The 20,845-nt window shown below is 48.4% G+C and overlaps 2 protein-coding genes across 2 annotated transcripts in view; one reads left to right on the top strand and one right to left on the bottom strand.

The window, feature by feature from the left end:
- Window positions 1–4,169: 4,169 nt before the first annotated feature.
- Window positions 4,170–12,607, bottom strand: Ubiad1 (UbiA prenyltransferase domain containing 1). The gene is made up of 2 exons (XM_027947619.2): window positions 11,767–12,607; window positions 4,170–4,802 (listed from the first exon to the last, which is right to left on the bottom strand). Exons 1-2 carry the CDS (start codon window positions 12,293–12,295, stop codon window positions 4,315–4,317), a joined length of 1,017 nt encoding a protein of 338 aa, XP_027803420.2. The 5' UTR covers window positions 12,296–12,607; the 3' UTR covers window positions 4,170–4,314.
- A 2,348-nt stretch (window positions 12,608–14,955) lies between these two features.
- Mtor (mechanistic target of rapamycin kinase) overlaps window positions 14,956–20,845 on the top strand; it is a 117,128-nt gene continuing 111,238 nt past the window's right edge. The window contains exons 1-5 of the mRNA XM_027947615.2: window positions 14,956–15,048; window positions 17,599–17,774; window positions 18,293–18,401; window positions 19,078–19,310; window positions 19,964–20,164. Of these exons, the coding sequence (XP_027803416.1) occupies window positions 17,613–17,774; window positions 18,293–18,401; window positions 19,078–19,310; window positions 19,964–20,164 (705 nt within the window). The 5' untranslated portion in view covers window positions 14,956–15,048; window positions 17,599–17,612. The remainder of the gene's footprint in view (window positions 15,049–17,598; window positions 17,775–18,292; window positions 18,402–19,077; window positions 19,311–19,963; window positions 20,165–20,845) is intronic.

The following is a 20,845-nucleotide window of genomic DNA, read 5'->3' as shown; positions in this document are numbered from 1 at the left end:
TCCATTAGCAGTAGAGCCGTCCACGGGCTCAGAGGCGAGGAGCTGTCACTCACCTCACTTCAAGGGCTTTCGGGGGTGAAACGTACTGTGTGTGCAGGCGTTTGTACGGGTACCTATATATATATAATCTTAATAAAAAAAAAACCCCAAAAACAAGAAAGGAATACCAACACCAGCTACGCCTGTTGAAATGCAGGTAGGGGTAGACAGCACTTTCACGCCTGGAAGACATGTCCATGTTTCCTGCACTCTGTCCTCCCAACCCCTGGGGGCAGGTCTAAGAAGTGATCCCATAAAAGAACAACTGTATTGCAGAACTGGAGAACCCTTAAAGGTCTTCTCCCCACCCCTCTCTGATGTGACTCTTCACTTCAATGATCCCAAAAAGGAGTCATCCTTTCTCCTGAATGCCTCCAGGTACAGGGAACTCACCACCCACTGGGATGTTCTGACCCTCCCACTTGCTGAGTTCATCAATGGCTAGAAAGTTCTTCCTGACCTAAGAGATTAAACCTGGGGACATACAGCTTCCACCAATTGGTTCCAGTTTTTTCCTGGAAGTCACACACAAAGCCCGATGCTCCTTCCCCAAGTCAGCCCTCTTGCAGGTCTCTCCTCTTGCGGGTCTCCCGTGCCGACATCACGTGCCGACGTGGTTTCATGTGTCCCTGACCATCTGCCAACTGCTTTCTGGACAAGATCCAGTTTGATAATAATATCTTTGAAATGTGATCCCCATACTGAGAAATGTCAAATCCCGGCTACAGCTGTTACCAATGCAAAAACATACATAGGTGCACACACGTGGGTGCCCATGGAGGCGAAGCTTCTCTGGCTACACTTCACCCACATTTCACATCACGTCACCAAATGTGTCCTTGAGTTCTAAGATATCCACAGCTTGTACTCCATCTACCACCATGTTGACTCCATTTAGAAAAAAGAATCAAAGAAGGTGCCCAGGACTGGCCCCAGCCCACTCCGTGTGAAATGGCCAGGACAGGATGAACAGGACTTCCGCCTTCCTTGTTCTGGACACCCATCTCCCATTCACTTCACCTCTGATCCCATCAACCTTCACAAAGGTCATTACTCAAACTGAGCTTAGGGCCAAGTCCCAGGTGCAGATTTTGGGCGTAACAAAACCATTAGGAAGACAGAATGTGATGTATTTACAACTTCTTTGCCCACTTGGCCCCAGGAGAGGCCAGCACTGAGCTTCCAAGTTTGATAATAACATCCAAGGTCCTCCAGGTAGGATTCTGTGCAAAGGTCCAGGAGAGAGTAGGGAAGGAGAGCTATGCTTTGACAGGAGAGGTGGATGGGGGAGATCATGGAAAGAAGGGTAGTTTCCTGAGGCTGGGCAGAATGGGCATGGGGTGGCAGGGACCAGTGCCCCACAAGCCTACACCACTTGTCAGCAGGGAGGGGTATTTTGAACCCTTTGAGAGCACCATGGCTGAACCCCAGCACCAGTTCACACAGGGTCAACCTTGTAGAGGATGAACAAAAGGAGCAGGAGATACCTGACTTTTGTTCCCACCGAGGCCCAAATCCTGGGCAATGTTAGAGGAATAGGAGGGGACCCAAGAAGCAACTGAGATTTAATTTCCAACTACCCAACAAAGGATCAGAGTAAATCTAACTCCCGAGAAATAAAGGCATGTGATGTTGTATTCTATTGTCATTCATAAAACTAATTCCCACGTCTGTGGTCACAATATGAACTGCCCCCTTCCCAATGCTATACTGTTGATTTTAAGGACTCAAGTATATTGCTTTGTATTTATTCATGTTTAATATTTTCCTCTGGCCCATCAAAGCAGCCTCCTGATTTATGGGCATCCTAATTGTCAGTCATTTTATAAGCTCTTCCTCCAAGGTTCATGGAACCTGCAATTTGAGCCGTCTCATTCCAGTCCTTAATAACAGCTAAGGGCCAGGGGCAAGGCTCCGAGTGCGGGCAGCAGCCTACCCCTTAGCTCCCTCTGGGCTTTCATTAAGTACAGTGCTAGCCATCCCATGTACCTCTGCCTTGTTTGTTAGGATATATTGTCACATGCCTAGCTGAAACCCAAACACATTCTGTCTGCTACATGTTTTCAATCTATTAGCACAGGGACTCTTTTAGATGAGAAAAACATAGTAGGAGAGAAGAACATGTGGTCCCCACTGCCTTTCCAAAGGGCCTGTCAAATGTGGTCAAACCCTATCCAATTCATCACCAAAGATCAGGGCCCCTCCCCCACCCCACATGTCCCAACGTCCCTGCCCTGGTCTCCCTAGAGATTTATGCATAAGAGTTTATAATCTGACATAAGTAGGAGGAAGGCGAAGAAAAACTGGAGGCCAGACCACTGATGAACATTTTTTTTCTTTTTTTTCAAATTAACAAGTCCACAGAAGACCTTCATTGAATCTGGGCACATAATATAAATTATGATCACATGCATAAAAAACCTGGCACTAAATATGGCCTTTTGGGATCATTCATATAAAAAATACATATTAAAATCTGCACCAGAGCAGCTGGTTATCAGAAGCTGACTGATAATTCTAATGGCAGCAGCCTCAAGGCAGGATTGGTCTGTGGATGCTGGGAGCCTGGGGCCTCAGCCTCCAGCCTCTGAGGTGAGCCCCACATGAACACGGTCAGCTCCAAACAGAAGTCAGAGGCACATCTCTGAAGGTAGGACCCCTGTGAGCACCAAAATGCCACACACCTGGCATGAAACAAAAACGGTGCAGGGAAGAAGTGCAGGAGAGAAGCCCCTTGTCCCTGGGCCCCAATCACAATTCCAGGACACTCACTCTCTGGGAGACAAATCACCTTAACTTCAGAGCAACGTTTGCAATTTCCATATATGTTTTTTCCAATTCTCACTCAAAGTCACAATTAGCCTGATCTGAAGGGTTGAGTTCTTACGTCATTTTCTGCAGGCCGAGATCTTGCTATTCCTCCCTGAACAACCACTACCACAGGGAAGCACAGCATGACTGACTCAATCTAGTTCAGTCTTAGACCCAAAGCAACCTAGCGATTCCAGCCCAGAAGTTACACTTCGTAGGCAAAGTGATGAAGAGCAGCACGGTGGACACTGAATGACCCCTGAGCTGTGACCTTGCCAAAGCCCTGAATACCTTTGCACAAAGCAACTGAAGCCCAGAAAGAGGCAGGGTCCATATTGGACATCTGTCTCCAAGGATGAAGACGTGTTCCTCTGTACGCAGGGCCTGTCACTCTGGCTGAACAAGGCCCGGGACTTTTGTGCAGTGGCTTGTACATTCACTGGGTCCATGCGCTGCCCAACTGTGGCTCCGTGGAAAATGGCAACTGTCCCTGACTCAGGTGTTGCCAAATAGTCTGGCTCCACAGATGGGAAACACACACAGGGACTGGACAGAGGCGCAGGACACAGGGACTGGACAGAGGCGCAGGGTGCAGGGTGCACAGGGGAGAGAATTAGGAGAGGCAATTCAGAGGAAAATCACCACAGGCTCTAAGAAGCCTGCAGGGACAGCTGGGCTTCTATAATTTCCAGGCTCCAGAAGGTTATCAAAAGGGCTGGGAGTTCTTCCTGTCATTCTAGTGGATTCAACAAAGGGAAAGAGACACCCTACTAATTTCTATCCAGAAGCAGAGTGGTTTTTCTCAGCTGCCTTCAGGGTGGGCTTTTTCTTCCCAGTCCCTAACTTGATTGTCTTGCTGCAGGGTGATCCGAAACTTTTCCTCAACTGTGACTATAAGTAAAAGGAGAGATGAAGGACAAAAGAATCATAATTTAGGCAAAAAGCCAGGAGCCACACAACACTGCTAATGAGGGACTTTCTCCCCCAAGCAGCATATTTCAGGACACGAGTGCTGAGTAAGAGACAGGCGCCCTCCATATTAATGGGCCCTGACACCAATTACTACCATGTCCTATGTGCCCAGGATAATAGGTGGGCACTGTGCCTAGCTGATGGCTCATCAGGATAGGAGGCCACCCAGCAGCTCCTGCAGTCTTGGGACATTATGTCTGGAACAAGACATTTTAAAGTGACCTGACAACACCCTCTAGTGGAAACCACACATAAAACAAGGACTCTTGTCCAGTCTGCCTTCTTCTGATGGCACAGCGGTTTTCAGGATTCTTCATAAGAGGGAAAAACAAAACAAACAAAACAGATCACCTTTAAGAACATTATAATCATATAAAAAGACAGGAGCTCACAGCCCATGCTCAGTACCCGCCCTGCCAAGTTCACATTTGCTTCTTAGGACTTTGGCATTCTAAGAAAAAGGGCCGTGCTGTGCGGGTGCTGCCGGTCCCCTCAGAGCTTGGGCAGACTGCCCGCTGGAGCCAGGATGATGCCAAAGACATAGAAGAGCCCCAGCAGGAGGTTGAGCTTGGCCGTTCTCTGGGGCAGCTTGTTGAAGGCCTGGCTGCGGAACTGCCTCTCGAGAGAAAAGGCTATGGGAATGGTGAGCAGGGGCAGCGCCAGGCTGATGCTGCAGCGTGTGGCCAGGATGCTGAAGATCAGGTAGGGCAGGAAGAGCAGCGTGTTGTAGAGCACGTAGGAGAAGGTGGGGCCGATGAGGATGGCCAGCGTGACGATGCCCGCCTCCCGGTCGGACTCCATGTCCCTGGTGTTGTTGGAATGGAGGATGGCCTCGGTGCTGAGGGCCAGGGGGATGGCGTAGACCAGAGGGAAAATCGCCAGGGACCCAACCTGGACAGCGTAGGCAAACATCACGGCTAGTGGGCCGAAAGTGATGAGGATGACAAGGTCTCCCAGTGCCACATACTTGAATCCAATTCCTGCAGCCAAGAAAACCCAGAGAAGTATGTGAGATCGAGGAGGGGGGTGGACAGGCTGCTCATGAGGCAGGGAGGGCCACAGCTGGCCAGATGCTCAATTTTATTTTTTAATATTTATTTAGTTGTAGATGAACATACAGTATCTTTTTTTTTAGGGTGTTGAGAATTGAACCCAGTGCCTCTCACACTTGTGAGGCAAGCACTTTACCACTGAGCTACAGCCTCAGCCCCGAGATGCTCAATTCTTAAGCATCTTAAGACTGTGGGCACTCGCAGTTCCCCAGAGCAAAATGTGACTCATTTCCAATGACACAGGCACAGAGAGAATTCTCAGTTAGTTTCAGAGCCAGCTTGGGGACACACCCAAGTCTGCCCTCTTACTGTTCCCCAAGACAAAGTTCTGCAGCTAAGGACACGAGGCTCCCAGTAAGTACAGTTCAAGAGAAGAGCCCAGGGAGGACCTAAGCGGTCTCACAGTCCAGTTCTTTAGTTTCTATCAACCTCTCCAACTCCCGCCAGGCACTGAGATCAGTCCTGCACTGATGCAGGAAGTCTATCCCAGCCTCTGACATCCCTCTTCCTTTCCCCACAATCTCCAGAGACTTCTTCTGCCTTTAAAACTCCCAGTGAATCACAGTGACATTTTAAGGCCCCTAAACTTCCGCATCAATGTTCACCACAAAATGAATAAAGCAGCAAGGCACCAGCTTCCCCTGCCTGGTCCCAGGAAGTTAAAACTAAGTCATGGCTCCATGGCTCCGCCCACCTCCCACTTTGAAGCTGATCTCCCCGACTTGTCTTTTTTTTTTTTTTTTTTTTTTGTAGTTGTAGATGGACCACGTGCCTTTATTTTATTTGTTTATTTTTATGTGGTGCTGAGGATCTAACCCAGTGCCCCACACGTGCATGGCAAGTGCTCTGCCACTGAGCCCCAGCCCCTCACCCACTTCTTTTAACCTACCCACCCTCCACTCCTCCATCCCCGGTGCTATGCTCTATCCCAGCTCACTCCATTCCCATGGTCACTTCATGTCCCCACCACCACAACCTCCTAGGGGGCTTCCAATCTTATAATGCCCCCACCTAATCTCCACACTGCAGTCCCAGTGACCCTTTAAAAACATGAGCCTGCCCACCCCCGCTTCTCCCAACACACACCTTACACCCCTTCAGCCTGGCCTCTGGTGAAAGTCCCTCCTTCCTGCTCTCACATGCCTCTTCTTTCTGCCTGGCAACCCCTTCACACTCCTCAGACTTTAAGAACATTCCTCCAGATAGCCTCCCATGACCCCCCAAGCCACATCTTGTGAACACGCCTGCCACACGCCACTTCCAAGTGTCACGCATCACATCTCCAATTATATCTCACACCTCCAATTATGTCATCTCTGTCTTCCCAGCAGATAGTCGGTTCCGAGGACAGGGCCTGTGCCTGTTCCCACTTGCTCCTTGTGCTGGGCACCAGGGCTGAACTGAACCCAGAGCTGCAGTCACAAGCACAGAGCACGGCACAAAAACCCTCCTGCTCCCACTGAGACCCGTGAAGCCTGGAGTGGGTGACAGCTGCCCACAGGAAGAGGAGATCCACACCTACGTTGCTCCAGGAGCCTAGAACACCTCCAGACCTAATCAGCTATAGGTGTGGCCTCAGGGTCACTGGGTGATCAATGACATTTTAAAGGGTCAAAGTGGTAAGTGACGATGGTCTCCAGAGGATTGACAACCACGGAAGCCACGGATCCAGACCCCTAATTTCATCCTCATAGAAGAACCTGTGCTGGTGCTAACTGACCACCCTCAGTTCTTCAAAATGCAGCAACCCAGAGGCACCACAGGCGTGGCCCCGAGCTCTCCAGCACCAGCAGCTAACTCCCTGCCCCAAGCCAAGCGCTAACTAGTAACTTGATCCTCTAAGGACATGTCCTCCAGAGGGTTCCTTCAAGCAGAGCCCCAGACCCAGGCCTGAGTTAGTTAGCTGTGTCGGCAATCTCACACGTCTAGGGACTCCTCTGCCCAAGAAGACCCAGGCAGGAGCACTCCCCGCCAGGCTCTGCCACTGCTTCTCACCTCTTTCCTCAGCTCTGAGCCCAGGTCGCATTTCTGACTGTGGGAGAAAATGCAACAGCAGTGCAATGGCCTTGACCTTCAGCTGGATCCTCGGAGAACACTCCTCAGGGAAACCTGTGACCCACTTAAACAGGCCCTCCACGGAAGTCAAGCACAGCCCACTCTGCGAGTGAGAAGGTCCGATAACCTCCCCGAGGTCACCCGACACGCTGGAGCATGGGAGGCCTGACCAGGGCTCGATCAGAGATTCCCCGCCGGGAGTTTCTCCCAGGCCTTCGCAGCCCTCCCGGCACCATCTTCTGATGACCCAGCACCGTGAATGCCAGCCAGGGCTCTACTCAGCAGCCACAGTTACCTGCTCAGACATGAATCAAAGGTGGGCAAGGAGGCGAGGCCCCCGGAACTCTCGCGTGGAACTGAGAGTAGTGGGAACACGCAGGACAACCTCAGAAAAGAGCTTGGAGTTCTCACAAAATCGACATCACCCGCCCTGAGCCCCAGCGGGTCCGTTTCGAGGCACTTATCCAGGAGAAAAGAAAGCGAATATCCACAAAGATTGAGCATGAACCTGCAGTCCTAACGCCAGAACCCGGGAACCGCCAGAGGCCCTGAACCGAGGACAGACCCAGACTGAGGTAGGCTCACAGCTGGAACCGCACAGCACTGCAGGGAGCCACCACCAGTCACAACCAGAGCTCTGAAACCTCACCCTGGGCAAAAGCCAGACCTGAAGCACACTGAAGCACGCGGCCAAGACACGCATGGTCCTCATGGAATGGCACCCGCACGGTACTCTACACCAGTGGGACAGAGTGGGACTGCAGGAGAGCCCAGCAAGCTTCTGGGGTAACACAAATGTTCTGCCTCACGATAAGGGCATGGGTTACGCAGCTGTATACACAGGTCAAGATCACCAAACTGCAACTCTGCAGAGCTGTGCCTTTCACTGCATGTCAACTAGACATCAAAAAGCCAATGTTTAAAACAGGTATATCAGACCATGCCATCACTCAGTGTCTTCAAAGAGTCCCCACTTGTTCATTTGGTGAGAGCTTTTAATTAAGCACCACATGCTAGCGCCATGCTGGGCACTGAGGGTGAGAACAAAAAGATGCACCGTCACGGGGAAAGGATCAGCCCAGTAAGTATTTTACATGCACGTTGGAAAGTAATATGTGCTGTGCCGAAAAATAAAGCAGAGAAGAGCCACGCGGACGACACTGGGGTAGAGGGACTGCATGGGGAAGGTGGATGATTTCAACAAGTAGAAGGCAAGGCCTACAAAGAAGCTGGTGTTTGAGCAAACGGTGGAAGAGGTGAGGTAGATGGAGAAGAGCGTTCCCAACTGGAGAACAGCACCTGCCTAGGTCCTGAGGCAGGCAATGGCTGGCAGGTTCCAGGCCCACAAGGAAAGCAGGGTGACTGGCTCAGAGTGGGCAGGAGGAACGGAGGAGGAGGAGGAGGAGGCAGGTCCAAATGAGGCGGGCCACACTGAAGAGCTCCCAGCAGAGGACGGACCAAGGGCCATATGTTAACAGCTCCTCTGGCTGCTCCTCTGGGAACACCAGAAAGACCCAGGGAAGATGCAAAAAGACCAGTTAGGAGCCTGCCACAATCGTCCAGGGAGAGGTGATCTTGGTGATGGTAGGAAGTTGGCAGGGAGTGGCTGGAGGTCAGTGGTAGAGGACTGGCCCAACCTCTGGGTTCCACACACAGAGTGGGGATTGCAGGAGGTGGGATGAGCGGGTGAGGGGCAGCTGTGGGAAAAGCTGTGGGTTTAGCAGGCATCATTGGGGAGATCAGAATTTGATCTCAGACATGTTAAGCTGGCGATATCTGAGACCTCTAGGGTTGCTAAGAAATGGATATGGGCTGGTGTAGCTCAATGGTAGCACCAGGCCACACGTGAGGCCAGTTCAACCCCAGACACCCTCCCTTGCCAAAAAAAAAAAAAAAAAAAGGTTGGAGCATGACAGTTGCCAGGTTACTAGATGGTATATGAAGTCATGAGACTGGCTAAAGTCACCAAGGAAGTAAGTGGAGATAGTACTGGGCCGGGCTAGCAGTCAGGAGAGCAGACGAAGAACTCTGAGACCAGCATCTCATTCTCCTCTGGACCACACTGGCCTTTTGGAAGATCCTATACACTGTGAAGCTCCCTCCCACCCAGGACATTTGCACTTGCCGGCCTGTCAGCCCTGAAACAATCACTGCAATCAGACTCCAATTCTGGCCTCCTCCTTAGGCTTCAAGTCTTAGCTTAAATGTCACCTGCTCCAAGGAAGTGCTACAGCTTGGATAAATGTCCCCCCCCAAAAGCACAGTGTTAAAGGTTTGGTTTCCAGCCCATAGTGTACTGGCAGGTGGGAAATCTTTAAGAGGTGAGACCTTGTGGGAGGTTTTTCAGTCCCTGGGAACTTGTCCTTGTAGGGAATCTTGGGTGCCCAGCCCCTTCATCTTGTTCTCTTTCCTTCTTGGCCATGAGGTAAAGAGATTTCCTTTGCCACACAAAGGAAAGTACATCCCACCAAGATGTACTGTCTCACTACAGGCCAAAAAGCAATGGGCCAACCAACCATTGCCTGAAACTTCCAAAACTGTAGGGCCAAAATAAACATTTCTTCTTTTTCAGTTGGTTATTTCAGGTATTTTGTTACAGTAACAAAAAGCCAACTAATACCAAGGGCCTCTTCCCTTCACTATTACCATCTTATACTCTTTCATAGCTTTCTATTAATTTCCTTTATTGAATGTTTTAAATTGCCCAAAATTTAAAACTGACTGCCAGTACACCCTGGTCCCTTGGCTTTTCTCCTACTTCTCTAGATGCTTATTCTCAGTCCCCTTTACCTTGTCCTTCTTATCTCCTCCACCTCTTAAGTTGGGCTCAGTCCTGGTTTTCAACTCTTTTCTACCAACACTGCCCCCTTTCATGATCTGGCTCAGTCCTACAACTTCACCTAAAGGCCAATGACTTCCAGGTACCTTCATCTCTAACCAGATCTCATTTCTGAACTTGAAAACTCTCTATAAATCCAACTATCGATTTGACATCTGTCAAGAGATTGACTTTGGATATCTTAATGGCAGTTAGAGCTCCAATCTCCTGATCCCCCCTAATCTATTCTAGCCTTGCCTTTCTCCATCTCACATGTTATCATCTTTATCTCCCAGTTGCTCAGGCTAAAACTTTTGAGTTATGCTTAATTTCTGATTTTCTCAACCTCACACCCAACCCATCAGCAAACCCTGCCTAGCTTCATAATGTGTTCAGAATCACTCCCCACCACCACCACCCTGACCCAAGGCAAGATCCAAACATCCTGCCTGGATTACTCAAGAGCTTTCTGCTTAGTCTTCCCTCTTCTACTCTTGGCCTACTCCCCTTTATCCATTTTCATTACCTTAGTCAGAGAGTCTTTTAAAACATGAAGTCACATCATATCACTCAATTACTCAAAAACCTGCAATGGTCTCTCCACTTGAATAAAGTCCAGTGGCCTAAAAAGCCCATTTAATCTGTGACTCCCTCCCCTCCCCAAACCCCTTCCACCAACTGGACTCCTTACTGTTCCTCCAACTCTTCGGGCCCACTCCTGCCTGGAGGCACTTAGGACTTGCTGTCCCCTTCTCCTAGAATGCTGTTCCCCCAGATAGCTGTGTAGCCAACTCCCTCACCTCTTACCTGCTTCAGTCTTGATGAGGCTCACCCTGAACAAACTACTTAAAATAGTAACTTGGGTGCCCCTTCTCTGTTCTACTTCTCCACCACTAAATCACTTATCACCTCTCATATCATGGGCTGCAAAACAACACTACAACACTCAGTCAATGATGAACCAAAACCAAATATGGAAAGATGGTCTCATAGGATTAAAATGGATTAAGAAAACAAAAGAAGATTAAACAGCCCATAGTCCCAGTTGAGGCAGGATAGAAAGTTCCAGGGCAGCTTCAGCAACTTAGAAAGAGCCTGTCTCAATAAAATAAAATAAAAGGACTAGGGATGTAGTTCAATGGGAGCATCTCTGGGTTCAATCCCCAGTACTGGGAGTGGGGGTACTATTTTACCATTATTTTTAAGAGTATACTCTTCAATGTATTAAAGGAACGTTTACTATAAGATAGCATGCTGGATCATGCCAGCAGCAGCCTCATGTGTCTCATGTCTACCATGTCTCTTGACTGCATCAAGAGGCGATATGAGCGACTGACCTTACCATCTAGGTTTGTATAAGTATACTCTATTATGACATTCCCACAAGGGCAAAATTGCTTAATGATACATTTGTCAGAATGTATTCCCGCCATTTAGAAATACATAACTGTACTATAAGTAGGATGACCAACAAAAGCCCACTTCCAGGGAACCCCCCTAGTCCTGAGCAAAACAGAATGCTGATCAATCTATTTTTTCTTTCTCTCTCCAATATAAAAAGTTCCAGAAGGGCAGGGATCTGTGCCTACTAGGTGTACATAGACTAGTACATAGCACAATAAATAGGGCTTATATGCCCAACCCTACTGCCCATCACCTTAATCAGTCTGCTACGAGATGTCACCTAACAAGCTAGCTGGAAGTTATTAGCTATATAATTTTGAGCTCTACAGATTTAATTCCACAATTCGAAACTGTGGTATTACAGAATACTGGCTCAACAAAATGAAAACTAGATACAAAATGTCGATACATCTATGAGAGTCAAGCCCACTATCCAAGCCAGGATCTTCACAATTTACTGTTCTCAAAACATTCATGAACCACACATTACAGATTTTAGATAAAGTAGCCTAATTTAGGAAGGAACCTTCCTTATGTCTACAATTCCTATGCAAAGCAGCAGTTTCCAGTACATGCAACTGAGACCAGCAACACAGGAAACAGGCCAATTCTTACCTCCTGTGTAGAGAAAAGAGCCAGATAGGCCTCCAAAGTAGATGAGAGCTAAGTGCTCCAGTTTCAGAGAGGACAGGCAGTAGAGGCAAGCGGCACAGACACAACCTAGGGTGTAGAGGAAGACTCCAAACCGAACAACATCCTGGGGCTCCAATATGCGGTCCACCAGGGTCCTGTCATCACTCTTTTTGTGGTCAATGCCCTTGGAAAAGTCATAGTAAGTGTTGACCAAATTGCCGGCCCCGTGCACAGCCAGGACAGCCACGGCACAACCCACCAACAGCCTAGGGTCCAGGACGCCCTGGGATCTGTATGCGAGGGCACTGCCCAGGGCCACCGGGGTGAGCGAGGCACTGAAGCTCCAGGGCCTCAGCGCCAGCACATAGGAGGCGCACTTCTGCCTCCAGGAGCGCTGGGGTGGCCTGTCCTGCTCGGGCCAGTCGTTCCCCAGCGGGTCGCGGTCGCCGGCCTTGGCCGTCTCTCCCGTCTGGATGTTAATCTTCTCCCCCGGGGCCTGCAACGCAGCCATGGAGGCTGCACGTGGCTAAAATCAACCCTAAGGGCGCGCCACTCGCAGTTACCGCCCGGAGGCGAGGACAGGCGGGGCTACCGGGCCTGACCTTTCTTGGGTTCTACCCGGGGCAGGGCTGAGTGGCGATGGGGCTGGGGGCAGCAACCAGCGGGACTTGCACTCCTCGAGGCCTGGTGGCGCCGCCCCGACCACCCGCCTGTAGGCGAGGCCTATCTCCGGCCCCCGCCCGAGGCTAGAGCTCAAGACCCCGCCTCGGCCTTCTCCAGCGAGCCGCCGGGGCCGCCATCTTGTGCGCCGGCCTCAGGAGGCCCGCCCGGAAACCGAGGCCGCGGCGTGCGCAGGGCCGGACCGGACCGAGCGGAGCCGAGCCGAGCCGAGCCGAGCCGAGGCGAGGCGCGCAGGAGGGTGGAGCGGGGCCGAGGGGCGGGACCCCGCTGCAACCCGGGATCCGCGACTTCTCCTGCGCACCCTGCCCTGCTGCTTCCCGACTGCTGTGAACAGCTTCATTTAGCATCCCGAGACCCCAAGGCGCAGGGCTTTGCGATTTAGCGGGCACTTTCGCTCATTCATATAAGATTCGCTAATTTACTCATGCAACAATTTACTGGGCTCTTGTGAGCTGACACTATTCCCGTTATGCCGCGTGTGTCTGCCTTGTGGAAATACAGATGCTGCTTGACTTACGATGGGAACGGTTGTCCCAGTGAATCCATCCTACGTTGAAAATCTTGTACATCGAAAACACACTCAGTAATACACCTAGCCTGTGAATCGTAGCCTTGCCACCTTAAACACGCTCAAAAACACATTAGCCCACAGTTAGGCAAAATTGTTCAACATAAAATGTTTTTTATAATGAAGTGTTGACTAGCTCATGTTATGCATTTATTTGGGATGGAACCCAGGGGTGCTATATGACTAAGCTACATCCCCAGCCTTTTTCTTTATTAATTGTTAAGTTTTTATTTTGAGGAAGGATCCATACTAAGTTGCTGGAACTGGCCTCGAACTTGGCAATCCTGCCTCAGCCTCCCTAGTCATGGGGTTTACAGGTGTACACCACCATGCCAGGCCAGTATTTCCTGTAATTTATTAAATACAGAAAGTGGAAAACTGTGGTTGTATGGTGTGCTTCTGCACCACTGTAAAGCTGAAAAAAATATAAATCAAACTACTGAAAACTGGGGACTGTGTTTACCTTTTCCCAACTTTTCATTCAGTCACATTTGTTGGCAGCTGGCAATCTGCCAGGGTGGGAATATTTACACCAGGCAAATCAGCAAATGCTTGATAACTGTTAAGTCGCTAAGACTTGAGAAAGTGGCAACGAAAAAGTTAATAAGGCAGATAAAACTTAAGTGTGTCTGCTCTGTAGTATTATATTGTGAATGACACCAAAGATTTGAAGAATCATTCTTCTATCCAATTCAGCAGAGTTTCTCATGGCTCATGGCCTTGCCACACTAGTGAGGTCCTGACATATCTATTGATTAGCCCACTTACCCTTTCTGATTAACATTAAAAAAAATATCAACCAGCATTCGTGTCAGAACTATACTCATTGGTTAACTGCAACCACAGGGAAGATACATATTATCAAAGAAAGTACACTGTGAAAACTAGCAATATGGAATTTACAATAAAGAATATCGTACATGTTATTTGTAAAAATGAGTGCTACACATAATTTATATCAGTGTAAGTTATAATGCATATATATATAGCATACAAGTATATAGGACTAACTACATAATTTGCAGTGCCCAATGCAAATTAAAACATGGGATCCTTTATTCAAAAATCATTTAAGAAATCCAAACCAGGCCAGTTGTGTAGTGCACACCGGTAATCCGGAGGCAGGAAGAGCACCAGTTCCAGGTCAGTCTCAGCAAACCTGTCTTAAAATAAAAAAATAAAGGGCTGGGGAGGTGGCTTAGTGGGAGAGGGCCCCTGGATTCAATATTCAGTACCGCCCCCCGCCCCCCACCAAGAGAGGTGTAATCTAATTCCTTTTTTTTTTTTTTTTTCCTTTTTTCTATTCTTTTTTTTTCAAATAATTTTTAAAATGATGTTCTTTGATTTTTTTTTTAACTTACTAGTTCTTTTAGTTAAAACTTAGCAATGGTTTCTCGAGGATGATCTCGTGATTTCAGGAAGTGAGAAAATCTAAAAACATTTCCAAATGCACACTAAATTTAACAAAAATCACGAACCACTAAATAGAGCTAGCCCTGGGGCTGTACATCTGCTGCTGCAGTAATTAGAGGGCGCGTGCGACGGTCACACCCTCTCCTCAAGAATCACAAGGGAGAGCGGTCGCGAACCCCCGCCACGGATCTTAGCCACCAGCTGATTCCACACCGCCACTGCCCCAAGCAGAGGGGAATCATAGTAGCGATGCACCGGAAGTGTGCGTGGAAGTGATAGACATCAACTCACCACCGATTGGTTCTCCCGAGTGTATCTAAACCACCTTTCTCCTGCCACTGGCCGCGTGGTTTGTCTATTTGAACAGTCCCCGCCCCCTGGAGAAGCCGGGTCCTGAAGCTTCACTTCTCCTTCATCACTATTGGTGTGTGCTTCAGTCTATCTTGTTTTTACGCCTTGCGATTGGTCTTTAGGGCTGGAAGGCCGCCCTCTCTCCCTCCCGGCGTAGAGGACAGCGGGGAAGGCGGGTGGTGGGGCCGGGGGCCTGAGGCGGCGGTACGGGCGCTGGCGGCTGCAGCTGGGCCCTTGGCCGAAGCCGGGCGGTGAGTCTGGGGCCTGGCACCGACCCCTACGAGGCGGCGGAATGTCCAGACTCACCGCCAGCCTGGTCCGTGGGGGGGGAGTCCGGGGAAGCCGCGCGTCTGGAACGTGGAGTCGCCTCAGTACCGGCCCCACGACTGGGACGCCACCTGATCCCCACCCCGCGAGGCGGTGCCCGTCCCCCCGGGTCCCCCAGGAGACCCCAGACCCTTCAGCCCGCCGTGCGTGCCAGGCGCCGAGAAGGCCGGCCATCAGTGAGCTCCGGCCCCGCCGCGGCGCCTTGGGGTCTCCTTCCCGGTCGCAATCACCCGTTCCTCTGAGCCGCCCGCGAAGGGTGGACCCCGCCTCGGGGGCGCCGGCCTCACTGCAGCGCCGCGCACGCCTCCCCGGCTGAGTTGGGTGCCGAGCTGGGTGCCTTCCTCGGCTCAGCCTTCCAAAGGGAACTCCCTTAAGCCCTGGAGTACCAGGACCCCTGGGGCGTTGGACTTGGAGTACTTGCACTGAGTTCAGCCCGGAGCAAAGGCCTGGGGGCCTGGGACCCTAAAAAGACACTCCATCTTTCCTGGGAAGAGAAATTCCTTGTCGGCCTCCTTCCTTGTAAACACACACACACACACACACACACACACACACACACTACCCGGGATCCTTAGGTTTCCTCTCCCCTAAGAGGAGGCGGTTTTTTCTACGGTGTTTTTCTCAGCATTGTAGTATTTGAAAAGTGTTCACCAGTTATTCTTGGTTTTCCACTGTGCCTCACAGATTGATTCAAAAATGAGAATTTTGTGACCCGCATGGTGGAACACACTTGTATTCTTAGCTACTGGAGAGGCTGAGACCGGAGATTCGCAAGATCCAGGCCAGCCTGGGCAACTTAATGAAACAGTCTCAAGAAGTCTGGGGATGTAGCTCAGTGGTAAATGCCCATGGATTCAACCCCCAGTGCACAAAAAAAAAAAAAAAAGAGAGAAACGGATTTTCTCTTATAATCCAGGCATACTTGAGATAGGTCTGTGTTACTCTGATAGCAGTTAGGGCTGAGCCCCTTTATGGCCACTTTATTGTGGTTGTCTGACTATTTTTATTTCCCCTAGATTGTAAGCTCATCAAGGGAAGGAATAGTACATAATTGAGGAATGAATGATCTTAAGAATTAATGTGAAGTAGGGTCATCCATTATAATCTGTAGGGGATTAGTTTCAGGACCCCCCTCCCCACACACAACTAAAATACCAAAATCTTGAGATGTCCAGGTCCCTCATATAAAATGGCATAGTTCTTGAATATAGTCTACACACTGTCTTTTTGTATTTCTTGTATACTTTAAATCCTCTCTAGATTACTTATAATATTTAATACAGTGTAAAGGCTGTGTAAATAGTTGTTATACTGTATTGTTTAGTGAATAATGGCAAGAAACAAAGTCCTATACGTTCAGTAGAGGGTTTTTCCTGAAGATTTTCTGTTGATTGGATCCCCAGAGGTAGAACCCATGGATGTGGCCAGCAGACTATATTATAATTCTGGTGGTTTCGTTGGTGTTTTTTGTGGTACTGGGAATTGACCTCAGACCCTTGTGCACTCTAGGCAAGCATTCTACCACTCAGCTACATCCACAGCGTTTTAAATTTTTTTTTTAGACAGTGTCTCACTAAGTTGTGCAAATAGACTTCCACTTGCAATCCTCCTGCCTCAGCCTCCTGAGTAGCCAGGAATAATATAGAACTGTGCTGGCCGCTGCAATAACCAGCAGTCTCACATGGCTAGAGAACACTTGAAATGTAACCCAAATCGAGAGACCCTTTTTCAAAATAAAACGGTTTGTAGCTCAATGATAGAGCACCCCTGGGTTCAAACCCCAGTGGAGGGGGAATTTTTTTTTTTTTTTTTTAAAAGCATGTATAGATAGATTAATTTCACCTCTTTTTTGCCTTTTCAAATAGAGCTACTAGCAAATTTAAAATTATGTTTGTGGCTTATATCCTGTTTCTTCCAGACAGTGCTGGTATAGAATAAGAGTTGTCTCCCCCTATATTTGGCTCTTTTTAGAGGAAAGGGGCGGTTTTTATTATTCTTTTCCTACCTCCCTGCCTCTGATACTTGGCACTATACCATGTACATAGCTACAATAATTGATAACTGATGATGATTAAGAACTTTCCATGTGCCCAGCACTGCTTGAAAACCTTTTTTAACATGTATTAACTTATCTAATCCTCACCTCAACCTGTCAGGTAGGTACTAGGATTCACTTGTTTTAGTTGAGGAAACAGGAATTTTAAGTACCTTCCTCAAGGTATGACTTTGGAATGGACTTCAAACCCGGGCAGTCTAACTCTGCAGCCCACAGTCTCATCCTCTCCAGTGCAGTGCTACTTTAAAACACCAATTGTTGAATGTAGGCTTTCTGAGTTTCTTGGTGAGATCTCCCAACCTTTGTAGAGCCCCCCAACTGACATGAGATGAGTGGAGATCTCTCTCAAGGCACTAGGGCTATGAATGAATGTATTGCAGTCATTTATCTGGAATATTGAAGGAAGCTTCTTCCCAAGGAACCTCAGGCAAGATGCTGGGAACTGGGCCTGCTGCCGCCACCACAGCCACCACCACGTCTAGCAATGTGAGCGTTCTGCAGCAGTTTGCCAGTGGCCTCAAGAGCCGGAATGAGGAGACCAGGGCCAAGGCTGCCAAGGAGCTCCAGCACTATGTCACCATGGAGCTTCGAGAGGTTGGTGGAGATTCTAAGTAAGGATTTTGTTTGGGGAGACCTGCTGCCTCTCCCGTGCAGAGAGTGTGCAGATTCCCTGTGGTGGTTGTACATTTCTGTGGTGGTTCATGTCTGTGGTCACAGTTCAGGAGTTAGCATAGATTCAGCTGTTTCTCTTTCCTTCCTCCCCAGTGCATGCCAGTCCCTCTGTTCTTTCCTTTTGATAACAGTGATTGGGACGGTTTGCAAAGTTGATCACATGGGGCTTTCTAAATAGAGGACAGACTTGAGGTCAGAGAATTGGAGTCCTGTTCATTCTTGTACCTGGTACAAGAGTAGAGCTTCAGTATGCAGTTGTCACATAAACAGATAAATCATGAGTTTGGTTGCTCTACACTTTAAAACTATGGAAAGGGATAGTTGCTTTGTCTTTGGTTTGAACTATGCCTGGTGCCTCTCAGTTCCTTATTTTGAAATGCCAGCCTGCCACCACCATCACCATCAGAGAAACATTAGAGATTGTTCGTCTTCCTTTGCAGATGAGTCAAGAGGAGTCTACACGCTTCTATGATCAGCTAAACCATCACATCTTTGAATTGGTTTCCAGCTCAGATGCCAATGAGAGGAAAGGTGGCATCTTGGCCATTGGTATGAACACTCACTACTACAATTAGGAATAAAGAGCCACTCACCTTCTTGTCCACTATATCCAATATCTACTAGAGGCCTTGTTTCATCTTTGTTTAAAGAATTTTAAGGAATCTCTTTTAGTGCACTTATGTGGGCATTAATTCTAGCAGCAGACCTGGGATGAAGGCAAAACAAGTATTTTTAGATGTGGAAACTGTCTCAGAACCATTAGTGACTTTTCTAGGACCAGCCAGTTTGCCAGAGATGAGCCTAGAACTAGCTGCCTTTCCATGCCCCATCGTACCCTTTGCATGCCTTGCTGCTTCAGTAGAGCATGATTTGGCATAGTGGGATTCCCAAATGAAAAGTAGAGTCAGGTACAGTTAATTAAAGGCAGGTCACTTTCAACTCCCAAGAATTGGTCTTTAATCCTCTGAGGAGTTATTCAGTCTCAGTTTGTTTTCCCTTTTTTCTTGGGAAAATAATTATGTATACTAAAATGAGATCATTTTACTTTAAGTTTCTGGCATGGATATCAAATGTGTTGGTTAAAAATGAAAATCTGCATCTTGACTATCTAGAAAGTTACTCAGAGTAAATGAAGGGTGTCTCTTTCATCCTTCAGTTCAGAGCCACATACATTCCTGGCCATCATGTATACCATCATCACCTTTTGCCGTCCTCTTTTTTCCAGCCAGCCTCATAGGAGTAGAAGGCGGGAATGCCACCCGAATTGGCAGATTTGCCAACTATCTTCGGAACCTCCTCCCCTCCAATGACCCGGTTGTCATGGAAATGGCATCCAAGGCCATTGGCCGCCTTGCCATGGCAGGGGATACTTTTACTGCTGAGTATGTGGAGTTTGAGGTGAAGCGAGCCCTGGAATGGCTGGGTGCTGATCGCAATGAGGGCCGGAGACATGCAGCTGTGAGTGCTTGCTGAGGAGTGGTGATGTTGTATTAGACCCTTGTTTCCTCCTGAGAATTGTCCCTTCCTGTGAGCTGGGATAGAGTATGTCTTTGAGAGGATCTAGTAGTGGGTATGGTGGGATCGGAGGGTCAGTCAGATGCTTTCTAGGTGGTTCCCCCTTTAGGCGGCAGTACTATGTGAAGAGAACATGAATATGCACCCTGGTTTGATTGTTGGCTTTGCCACTTAACAGCTCCAACTTGACAACCTCTGACCTTTAAATTTCTTCCTCTGTGAAATGAATAATAACATTTGAAATGAAATGAACATTCAACAGGTTTATTCATTCAGTACTTATTTATTGAATGTGCTGTGTTCAGGCATGGTTCTAGGCTGTCAGTGTAGTGGTACAGAAAGCATGAAACACATTTGTCCTTGCAGAACTTACATCTGATTGTTACCAGTATTCTGTGTTTGTAAGTAGCCTAGGGCAGTCAACACTGAGGTCTTTGATCAGTTTCATTTTGCCTCCTATGGCCCGAGGTTCCTGGCTAGAAGGGTAAAGCTTCTCTTTTCCTTGGGTGTAGAGGCCCTACAGTGACAGGAGACTGTCCCAAGAAAATAAAACTTCTGATACAAATGAGAGTTCTCAGTTTGCCCTTCTCTGCCAGGTCCTGGTTCTCCGTGAGCTGGCCATCAGCGTCCCCACCTTCTTCTTCCAACAAGTGCAACCCTTCTTTGATAACATTTTTGTGGCTGTGTGGGACCCCAAGCAGGCCATCCGTGAGGGAGCAGTTGCGGCTCTTCGTGCCTGTCTGATTCTCACCACCCAGCGGGAGCCAAAGGAGATGCAGAAACCACAGTGGTACCGGGTGAGGAGATGGTGCCCTTCCAGCCACTACTAAAGCACATTTACCTGGCAAATCCCCTGGCCTAAAGAACAGCAACAGCCCCTGGCCACAGCAAATATCACATCAGTCTTGGCCTTCCATAGTTTTTTATGCTTAATGGGCATGAGTAGTTACTTTATTATTGCATTGCATTAAAGCACAGATCTGCTAATAGCCACAGTATTATTTTATGCATCATGAAGAATGAAAATTGCCAAATAAACTGATTCAATGCCTTCTTGTCAAAATTAAAAGATATTTCAGAGATGTTAGAATATGGAGAAATAAGTGTCTCAGAATTCATGAAATGTGGCTATACTGATTTGGAAGGTGTCCTATGCTGATGGCTGTTGCAAGAGAACTGACTGGTGAGGCAAGTGTGCCAGAAGGAGCTTTGGACACACCAGGAGACCTGGGTTTCATTCTTGACTTTGCTGTGTGACCTTGGACAAACTACTTAATTCCTTTAATCCTGTGGGGTTTTTTGTTTGTTTAGCTAGTAAATAGGGTTGACAGTGGTATCTGCCTTGAGGACTTGTGAGGGTTGAAGCTAAATTAAAGAGACCTCAATAAGTCAGTACGGTCGATTCTGGCACAAGACACTAGACAGTCATCTTAATACCTCCGAATCCCAGTGTAGTTGGGCTGGGTCTGTATTCTTTC

This window comes from Marmota flaviventris, chromosome 10 (assembly GCF_047511675.1).
Source record: "Marmota flaviventris isolate mMarFla1 chromosome 10, mMarFla1.hap1, whole genome shotgun sequence".
Taxonomy (NCBI): domain Eukaryota; kingdom Metazoa; phylum Chordata; class Mammalia; order Rodentia; family Sciuridae; genus Marmota; species Marmota flaviventris.
Note: the sequence above shows the minus strand (reverse complement) of the source record. Positions and strands in the feature narration are given on the sequence as shown.

What these genes read in the sequence shown, in the direction of transcription:
- Ubiad1 (XM_027947619.2), bottom strand. Translation starts at nt 12,295, where the DNA reads ATGGCTGCGTTGCAGGCCCCGGGGGAGAAGATTAACATCCAGACGGGA. An exon ending in CTCTTTTCTCTACACAGGAG is followed by an intron (nt 4,803 to 11,766) that starts GTAAGAATTGGC and finishes TCTTGGCTGCAG; the next exon opens with GAATTGGATTCAAGTATGTG.